Below are 10,218 nucleotides of genomic sequence, written 5' to 3' on the forward strand. Positions count from 1 at the left end.
CAAAAACATTTGCGCACAAACTCCAACACAGGAAGAAAAGAGAACTGCCATGTACAATGTGAGTTGTGATGATGATGATGGTGATGATGTTGAGGGTGATGATGACAATGATGATAGTAATGATCATGACCTTGATAACAACGTCTATGATGGAAAATAGGACAGCGATTACATAGTGATGACGACAATGACTAAGACGATGATTGTAGCTAAAATAACATAACAACAATATTGACAAAAATTATGAATATGACAATGGTGAGATGATAAATCTATTCACTATTTTTGGTTGAGATTATTTTTTTGATGTTACAAAATTATTCTGAACTACAGCAAAAAATTTGCACCTGTGGTTTTTATGGGAAATATTTTCACACGCACTTCCTTTATGTTTGTTTGAACACAGGCTCTGGAGAGCCTCATAACCACCACCGATAGTTTGTCGAATGTTTGCCACCGACCCTACCACAGCCACAACTTTGTGTCGAACGCAGCCGTCGTGTATCAGTACAACCTTCGTCTGCCCCCATTCACACAACTCTTCGTTCAGTTTCAAGGTCAGGTCATATGCTCTTTATTCTACTACTTTACTTTATTTTATTTTACCGCTTGCTAGTTTTTTTAACAAACCTACCAACCGATCAACAACTGACCAGCTCTTTGACCGATCAAATTATCAAACATTTCACAAATAAACATTCATTCGGTTGGCCACCCATCAAATTAGTCATACATTCTACCAACTAATCAGTCAACTAAAAACCAACCAATCAATCAATCAACCAATAACCAACCAACTAATCAGTCAACTAATAACCAATCAATCAACCAATCAATCAATCAACCAACCAACCAATCAGGAGGAAAGTTTGATTGTCCTGACCGAGTCTTCAACAGCATCAAGGAAATGTACAGGTTTGTGACGACTGGCATCAACAACGACGCCAAGGAACTTCTACCGGAATTCTTCTACTTGCCAGAGTTCCTGGTTAATTCTGAAGGTGATGATTAGTAACGTTAAATGCTTTTGATGCTGTTTATCATCACTATCACATTAATATCATTACTCATATTCCTGTTATCATCGTGATTTCATCACCATCAATCACTCCTGACAACCCAGGTTTCAATCTTGGAAGGACGCACAACGGTCACGAAGTTGATGACGTCATCTTGCCACCGTGGGCTAAGGGCGACCCTCGCTTGTTTGTGCTGGTTCACCGACAGGCCCTCGAAAGTCAGATGGTCGTCAACAACTTGGCCGCTTGGATCGACCTAGTGTTTGGTTACAAACAAGCTGGCGAGGCTGCTAAAGAAGCTTTCAATGTTTATCATCCGAATGTTAGTTTGTGATTTGTGAATGTCTGTATGTATGTGAATGTTTGTTTGTGTGTTTGTGTGAGTGTGTGTGTGTATTTGTGCGTGTGTACTGTATATGTGTGCATACTTTTGAGCAAGTAGCATGTGAGCGTGTTGTACAAGGATTTTGGTGACAATAATTTTGGCGAGATGCTAGTTAACCTACACGTTTAATACTATCAACAAATTGAAAGTTTTGATGCATCATTCGTAATGCCTTGACATTCGTTACAATTACGCGCGATACAATGTTCATTGTTGTATCAAAGGTTCATTATGTCCGCATGTATCTAAAATATTTCCATGTGCACATCTATTTATTCATCAATCAATTAAATTATCCATCCGCCCATCTATCTATCCATCCATCAATCCACCCACCTATTTATCCATCTACCAATCCATCCATACAGGCCTACTTCAGTACATTATCTTCGATAGATCCTGATGATGAGACAAGGTTAAGAGCGGTCATCTCTCAAGTGAGGTCCTGCGGTCAGGTGCCCAAGCAACTCTTCCACCAAGCTCATCCACTGCCCAACATCAAGTCTGTTTCCAACGTTTTCAACACTGCTGCTTTCAGAACGGTGAGTTGGTTGTTAGTTGTTTGGTTGGTTTTTGTTGGTTTGTTGGTTGGTTGGTTAATTGGTTGGTTGGTTAATTGGTTAGTTGGTTGGTTGGCTGGTTGGATAATTGGTTATCTGGCTGGTCAGACGGTCGATATTTTTTAACTATCTTCAATTGCAGAACCTATTTTTTTCTGAATATACATTAGCTGAAAGCATTATTAAAATTTATTAACGTTTAATTGTAATGACCGTAAATAAAATTTTCAGCTAAATTTTTCAACTTCATTCTCTAAATTTTATCTTCTACAGAAACCAAACACGTCATAAAGTTATACACATTTTTGAGATTCTATCTACCTTTATAAAAAAAATACTCTCATTCATATCTCCCAAAATAATGTATAAATTTAATTCTGGCGTTAAATCTCAAAAACGTTAAAACTAATTAAGACATCTATTTGCGACTCAACCCTGGTTAGATATCGCCCTTGGATACAGTGTCGGGTCTGAGATGGGGTAACTACGTGGGCTCCCCAGAGCAGGTGCATCCGCACGTCGTGTGGATCAAACATTACAATCATCCGATTGATAGGCTGGTCTGTGCCGGCAGGATGAAGCTGTTTGTGGTCAGTGGCACTATGGACCTACTTCTTAGGAATAACGGTTGGTCGGTTCTTTAATTGACTGGTTGACTGCATGACTGATAGGTTGGCTGGCTGACTGTTTGGCTGGTTGGCTGATTTGAAATTAATCGGTTTGTTAATAAATAGTTACCAAGTTTTACAAAAAATACTGAAATATTAAATCATCGACCATCACTGTTTCCTTCATAATCATCATACAACTCATCGTCGTCATCTTCTTCATCTTCATAATCATCACCATCGTTGTATTATTAATCATTATCACCATCACCGTCATTAGTTTTTTATAACAACGATCATCATCATCACGCGGCAATGTAGGCGCTGAGTGGTCAGCGTTGATATGGAGAGACGGTGACGGATACCTAAATGTGAAGAACTGTCCACCGGGCAAGAGAGTCTCCATCAGCTGGCCGTTCAATTATGCCCAGGTCAGTGGTGTCCATTGTGATGATGCTTTCGATGAGGAAGCTGATGATTATAATGATGATGATGATGATGATTATGATGACGTTTATGATGAAGGTAATGAGGAAGATAATTATGATGATGACGATGATGCTATTTATAATGATGCTGTCGATGATGATGATGGTGATGATGATGATGATGTTATTGATGAGGATTTTTTTTAGAAAAAAAAATCTCCATTTGCAATGCATCTCCAAAAATTAAAATTAACCAAATTATTTTTTTATTCTTTGCGGGGTTTTAGCGGATTCAAACTGCCCTCTCAAACTTAATTGTATTTGACAAATTATCAGATAAAATTTTCAAGAAACGTTTCAGAAACTTTTAAAAATAAATCAACTCCATCATTTTAATATATATCATTGTTGGGATTAATTGACTTCCAATACAATTTCATTATAAAATAACAAATTTGAAGAAGTTGAAACATTTTACACGATCTTGTTCAGTCAAATATTATTCGAAAGTAAAAGTATTTACTGCAAAAATCGCATGGAAATTTTAAGTTTTTTCCGAAAATTCTATTTTGAAAGCTGTCCGGTGGCCAAGTGGGTGGTGGTGTTCTTCTAAGTAACGCACCAACTCTTTAACCTTTCAATCAGATAACATGCACGTATCCAGTGGTGAGCGACCAAGTGTTCTTTTTTGGCACCCAGTTAGGGTTGATCTATGCCTGCAAAATGCCAGAGCAAGAGGCCTTCAGTGTCTCGAAGGAGAAGAAACAGCAAACCCTCTACCCCTACCACCAATTCACGACGCTGGTTGGCCACTCGAGTTACATCACGGACATGAAGGCCTGCGAAGCTTTCAGGATGCTCTACAGCTCCTCGGCCGATGGAAACATTATCTTCTGGGATCTCAACAGGTTCATCGTGGATTCGTTGATTGGATTGTTGACTGGCATAGTGATTGATTGGCTGAACTGTTGATTGAGTTGTTCGGCGATCTTTATGTAGTATGATTTTTATTAGACCATGATTTTATATTAATTTTAGAGTTATTTAATTTGCAGAAATTGATTAATCAATTTTGTTACAACTTTCAAAATTTCGAATGTTGAAATCTAAAAAGTCCATTCTGTAATGAACATTAAGCCAATAGCTAGCTACCAGCAAACGTTCACCGTGCATTAACAACACCTTAACAGATTGTCCTACATACGCTCAGTTCGAGACCACAAGACTCAAGTCGAGATGATCTGTATATGCACGACAACGGCAGACCTCGCCTCCGTCAGTTACCTGCCAGCAGGTCTGCTCTGTTTGTTTTATTTGCTCTGTTTGTTCGTTTGCTCTGTTTGTTTGTTTGCTCTGTTTGTTCAGTTTGTTCAGTTTGTTCTTTCCCTTACCAGCCGATGTTGATCAGCTGGTTGATACGTTTAAATGATTAGTTGCGCCAATAAATAAAGTAAAAGGTAGACGAATTTAATTTGTCAAAACACGAAAATTTAAAAAAATATTTCTCGAGCATAATTAATAATTAGTAAGTCAGTGAACCGACGAACTAACAAACCAGTAAATAATAATTAAATTAATTAGTTAACTAACTAACTAATTCATCAGCCGCTGTGGAAGGCTCACATTCGCAGGTCCACATGTAGACACCACAAACATAGAATATATGACATAAAAACAAATGTAAAAATTGCCACCACCAGACAAAGAAGCGAGCAGACGACGTGGAAGTGATGACGTCAGCAGCCTCATCATGCTGCATACCATCAACGGAAAGAAAGTATCTCAACAGCTATTGGTCAGTGAGAAGGTCACGTGCTTGACCTTTTCGTCGAGAGAGGAGGGTAGATCGGTCAACGTGTTGGTGGCTGCCACTATGTCTGGAGTTTTGAGGTTTGTTGGATGGATGGATGAGTAGATGGATGGATGGAAGAATGGATGGATGGATGGTAGGATGGATGAATAAATGGACGGATATATAAATAAATGGATGGATAAATAATAAATGAATGGATGTACGAACGAATGGATAAATGAATTCTTGGATCAATGGATTGTTAGACTAAAAATTGAATAATTTACAGCTTTGAGCTGCAAATGCACTGTTTTATCTGGCTGACTGGAGTAAAAAAAATTTAAAATTTCTGTAAAAATTCGTTTTCTTTGTATTAAACAATCGTGTCATTTGAAGTAGTTTAAAATATTTATATTTATTTCTACTTATTCATTTGTACTTGTGGGGTTATTTTTCTCGCAAAACACGCGTAGTCAGCGTATGTAACTCGTGCGTGACCCCCAGATTGTACAGTTCTTGGGACCTGATGTTCGTCAAGGAGGTCAGGCCTTTCATTGATCCGATGCGCTCTTCCTTGTCACCGATCAGATTGTGAGCAGATTAACAACTTTCCTTTACATTACTTCTTGTCATATTTTTCATTAAAAGTAGATAAAAGAATTATTTAGGCACGTTTAACGTTCATTGTGCTGTTAACTTCGCATTGCGCCCGAGTGCTTTTATGATTTTATACATTGCAAGTCAGCCTCACTTGGTTTAACACTCGCAGGATAACGTACTGTTGCGACGACAAGTACCTGGTTGGCAGCACATTCGACAACGTCATCTTCATCCTGGCTGCCTCTCCCGATGACGACCTCAAACAATTATCTCTCATCTATGTATAAAGTCCAACAACTAAGGTCTCCCTCTTGTAAAAAAATCTATGATTTTCATCTTACACCAAACTCCACTTAGGTGCTTTTATAAACTGGTCGCCCTGTTTAAAATTTAATGAAACTTTTTAATCCTTTACAGTCTATTTAAACTGATTTATTGTTGATTTTAGTCAATTTTAGAAGTTTTCAACATTTTAACGATATGTTTGATTAATTTTCATGCGTCGTAAATTAGACAGCAGCTTCATCCTGTCCTGTCTTCATCACAACTCTTTATTATCGCTTCGATCATTTTTTATTGACTCATTTCACAACTTTGTTACCCACAAAACATTACCGACAATGAACCAATTAGAATCAAGTTAGTGATGAATACAACCAATGAAGAGTTTTTAATGCTTCATCCAACATCCAATGGCAACCTACGCACACGTAGCATGTACTTATACACACACATACACACGCACACACTCATACACACAAGCATAAATTTGCACACACACATATTTACATACACCCACACGTACAACATATACAACATACAGGCATACATTTCACTCAACACACACACATCTAAACACACACACATGCGGCTTATTTTTTGTTTTGCCGGTGAAGCAGAATCTGACATGGAAGAGCTTGGATGGAAGTAATGGAGTGGATGGAAGTTTTGAAAGGGTCCGGTTGGAATAAACGAACCGTTTCGTCTTTAACGCTCAATGTTTTGATGTGATCGCCTAAGTAATCCAAAACAACGCATCTATTAGTTTATTTATTTTCAATAAAATTATTTAAAAAATACACAAAACAAAATTATAAGAAATTATTCAATTCAATAACTGATTAAAAGTAAGTATACACTTACATATATATGTGTGGTGTGTGTGTCTGAAAAACATGTAGATACAAATAGATGCGTAAAATATTGAAGGACAAGCGTATGTTGTGGTGAAGTGGTGGAGGTAGGCTGTCAGGCCACACGGAATGAACATCAGAGGGCAGCTTACGTCACAATATTTATAACTTAATTGCTGCTTTCGTCTCCCTCATTTTCTGTTTGCGAGTTGTAATTTAAAACTATATTGTATATATATATATTGTGTGTGTGTATGTATATATATATATATATACACACATAAATATATACACATAAATATATACACATAAATATATACACATAAATATATACACGTATATAGTATGTGTGTGTTTGTATGTGTGTGTGTATATCTTTTATTGTTTATTGCATTATGAAACAGCGAATTAATTCCTTTCAAATGCTGATGTTATATAAGGAAGACGATGATCAAGTTTGCAGGTCGTCATCATAAAAATCATGAACGTCGTAGCGATCACAGTCTGTTTTCGGTCCTCACCTTCACCATCCTCTTCCCGATCTTGTGGAACGTGCCGAACTAAACGATGTTTATATTTATCTCAACAGAAATTTATTTAGAAATTAAAGTCACCACAAAATTGATCAAGAAAAATCTTTAAAAAATTAGCTGGCTTGGTTGGTCAGGCGTGTGAGAGGTGAGAGGCGATTTAAAAGAGATCTAATGTATCGTGTTATGGTTGAGGTTCTCATGTGTTGTAGATTTTTTAAAAATATTTTGTGTGAACATCTAAAAATTGAGTTGTTATAATATTTTCAAAAAATAAAAAATTTAAATTAGGCAAAAAAAATTTTATGCTCCAATTCACAATTTTTTCAATACTGCGAATTTTTTCATTTAACATTCTTATTGCCACTGTTATCTAAACGTCCTGCTGCCAGGTTTGACAGTCTCTAGCATCCCTGCTAGGTTCGAATTGCATATATTGTTCATATTATTGTTGTTGTTGATGTTCATGATGTTGTTTTTGTTGTTTATAATGTTGTTGCAGTTGTTGTTCACGGTGTTGTTGCAGTTATTGTTCATGATGTTGTTGATGTTCATGATATTGTTGCCGTTGTTCATGATGTTGTTGTTGTTTATCATGTTGCCGTTGATGTTGTTGTTGTTCATGATGGTGTTGTTGTCTATGAGGTCGTTGTTGTTCATAGCAATGTTGTTTACAATGTCGTTGTTGTTCATAACGTTGTTGCTTCTGACATTGATGTTGTTGTTCAAAATGTTGTTGCTGCTGCTGTTGCTGCTGTTTTTAACATTGGTGTAGTTGTAATTGTTATTTACATTGTTGTTAATGATTTTGTTGTTGCTGTTTGAGATGTTCTTGTTGTTGACGTTGTTACTGTTACTTGACGTTCTTGGCTAAAAAAATGTGTGACAGTATTTTATTACAACAGTGAAAATTTTTAAATTTTTACACAAAGGATTTATATATAACTCAACATCATTAACAACATTTAAATGAACAAATCAGGACTCAGAAGAAAGAGTGCCACCGACCTCCGACTTGTCGGCAGTCCTCTGCTCGTCATCGTGGTACGACGACGACGAAACAGCATAAGTGCTGTCGTTATTTTTGTTGCTGCAGTCGGCAATTTCATCTTCATCCTCTTCGTTGTCGTTCTTTTCCTCCTCCCTCCCTCCATCCGATCTGTTCTTCTTTGCCTTCATGCGGCGATTTTGAAACCAGATCTTGACCTTCAGGAGCAAGTTTCATCGCATAAATTTGTATGTCACGTGACGTGCATTCGTGTGTCACGTGACGTTCGTTGACAGCAAAATTGTTGATTGAATTCGAATTAAAAACACATTTCAATGAGGGACATTCAGTCATCCACAGCCATCCAATCACATTGCACACTGATGTATGTATGCAGCGTTAATATAAAATAATATGCAAAAGTAAGCAAGCAAAACAGAAACGTTTTAAAAACAATCTGCTAGGCAGACTAAGCATTTTTGAAATACTCAAAAATTAATTATGTATGAAAGTAATTTATCGAAACACTGCTTTTGCGTAACTAATTAAAGCTTTTTGGAATCAATTTGCATTAAAAAGCAATTTATGTTGAGGATTCTTAGTAATAATTCACACTACATTTTCAAGTGCTGTACAAAACTTTGCTTAAATTTTAGGCTCCTTATTGTTACAATCTGTATTACAAATTTTATCGCCAGACTCTCCAACCAGGTGCATCTTCAATTGCCGTTCCGCTGGCTCGTTATTTAAGGAATGTGATATTCGTCGTGCAAGCTTCTATATTAGCTTCTCACTGTCAAGCTACATGGAGTGTAAATTTGTGTCGGATAACAAATTAAAAAAATTATCCCTCGCCATAACCAACTAAACACCAAAAACATGAAGACTCCAACAGCTTCATGGTTGGTGTCGCGTCACATCGTTGCACGGGAAGGCCGCGATGTTCTGAACACAATTTTCAATCCACTGAATTTTAATGCACCAGCCAAGATTAGTACGTACAATTATTGAAATAAAAAACTTCGAGTGCAACCATTTAGATAAATCACTTGACCTACATGACATGTGCGTGCGGTACATAGCGTTAATACAACATTTCAAAACAAGCGCGCACAATGCAGTCTTTCCAACTTCCAGATTTGTAGTGTGTGGATCAGAGTAGCTGGTGCGAATGACAAAATACTCGCAGCAGGCAGGCAGGCCGGGAACGCAACTCTTAGTTGCTTGCGTTTCCAGTGTGCCATTAAGAATACACGACATACCTATAGCTATTTTTTAATGCAATTTTTGCTGTGCGACCCTGCCACGTAGGTATAACTAATTAAAAAATTTAAATAGCTGATCTTGACTCCGCAAGCATTTGTCTGAGTCTTTCTGGTACATCTGATTTAGTGGCATTTAACTAATCCGGACGATGGCCATTTTCATCAAAAAGTCCAAGTCCCATAGTATTATTCTTCTTTCCGAAAACCAAATATCACGTGGGTGAACTGATAATATGTGTAAAAATTGATGCAGTAGTTTCTTATAATTCAAGAAACCTAGCTCATTCTGTTGCCTCTTGCATGAGCCTCACAATGTATAATGCCTCATTTTAAAATACTTCTACAATGAAAATGAAGAATGAAACCTGTTTTTCTGTGAGTTGCAGTGCGTTAGCAATCTCAACCCTTCTCGGCCGCGTAAGGTATTTGTTGTAGTGGAACTCCTTCTCCAGTTCGATGAGCTGTGCGCTGGTGAAGGCAGTTCGCGGGCGCTTCGAGGAGCCACCTCTGCCGCTGTCCGCACTGCATGCGTCAAAGTTGGAAGGCGGCGTGTTGTGGTTGTTGCTTATATTTGTGCTGTTGCTGGTGATGTTGTTGTGGTCGGTGATGATTTGATTGCCACCGAAAGCGTGCGGCTTGAAGAGGTTGTGTGAGTAGTTGTTCCAGATGTTGTTGTGAGGGTTGAAACTAGGGAATTGTTGTGAAATATGTTGTTGTTGTTGTTGTTGTTGTTGTGGATAATGTTGTTGTTGTATTTGCTGTTGGTGATAATGTTGTTGTTGAAGATGTTGATGAAATGGAAGAGTATGTGGTTGTTGTTGATGTTGTTGGATCGGTTGGTTGAAGTGCTGATAGTACGGAGGCAGGGAAGGGTGGTGAGTATGCAGGTGTTGGTGGTGGAAAAATTGTT

General features: G+C 37.6%; 2 protein-coding genes across 2 annotated transcripts in view; one reads left to right on the forward strand and one right to left on the reverse strand.

Annotated features, from left to right (window-relative positions):
• Positions 1-6,053, forward strand: part of HELRODRAFT_191731 (hypothetical protein) — a 6,488-nt gene extending 435 nt beyond the window's left edge. The window contains exons 2-13 of the mRNA XM_009019126.1: positions 1-58; positions 407-557; positions 861-1,001; positions 1,124-1,341; positions 1,773-1,946; positions 2,408-2,591; positions 2,894-3,003; positions 3,646-3,908; positions 4,191-4,294; positions 4,701-4,890; positions 5,297-5,383; positions 5,562-6,053. Coding sequence (XP_009017374.1) covers positions 1-58; positions 407-557; positions 861-1,001; positions 1,124-1,341; positions 1,773-1,946; positions 2,408-2,591; positions 2,894-3,003; positions 3,646-3,908; positions 4,191-4,294; positions 4,701-4,890; positions 5,297-5,383; positions 5,562-5,679 — 1,798 coding nt within the window. The 3' untranslated portion in view covers positions 5,680-6,053. The remainder of the gene's footprint in view (positions 59-406; positions 558-860; positions 1,002-1,123; positions 1,342-1,772; positions 1,947-2,407; positions 2,592-2,893; positions 3,004-3,645; positions 3,909-4,190; positions 4,295-4,700; positions 4,891-5,296; positions 5,384-5,561) is intronic.
• A 1,980-nt stretch (positions 6,054-8,033) lies between these two features.
• Positions 8,034-9,805, reverse strand: HELRODRAFT_78875 (hypothetical protein; the record flags this gene model as incomplete). The annotated part of the gene is made up of 2 exons (XM_009019127.1): positions 8,034-8,261; positions 9,674-9,805. Coding segments are annotated over 2 exons (360 nt in total), but the record flags the coding sequence as incomplete, so codon positions are not given.
• Positions 9,806-10,218: the final 413 nt, after the last annotated feature.

The sequence above is a fragment of the Helobdella robusta genome, assembly GCF_000326865.2.
Source record: "Helobdella robusta unplaced genomic scaffold HELROscaffold_23, whole genome shotgun sequence".
In the NCBI taxonomy this organism is placed as follows: Eukaryota; Metazoa; Annelida; class Clitellata; order Rhynchobdellida; family Glossiphoniidae; genus Helobdella; species Helobdella robusta.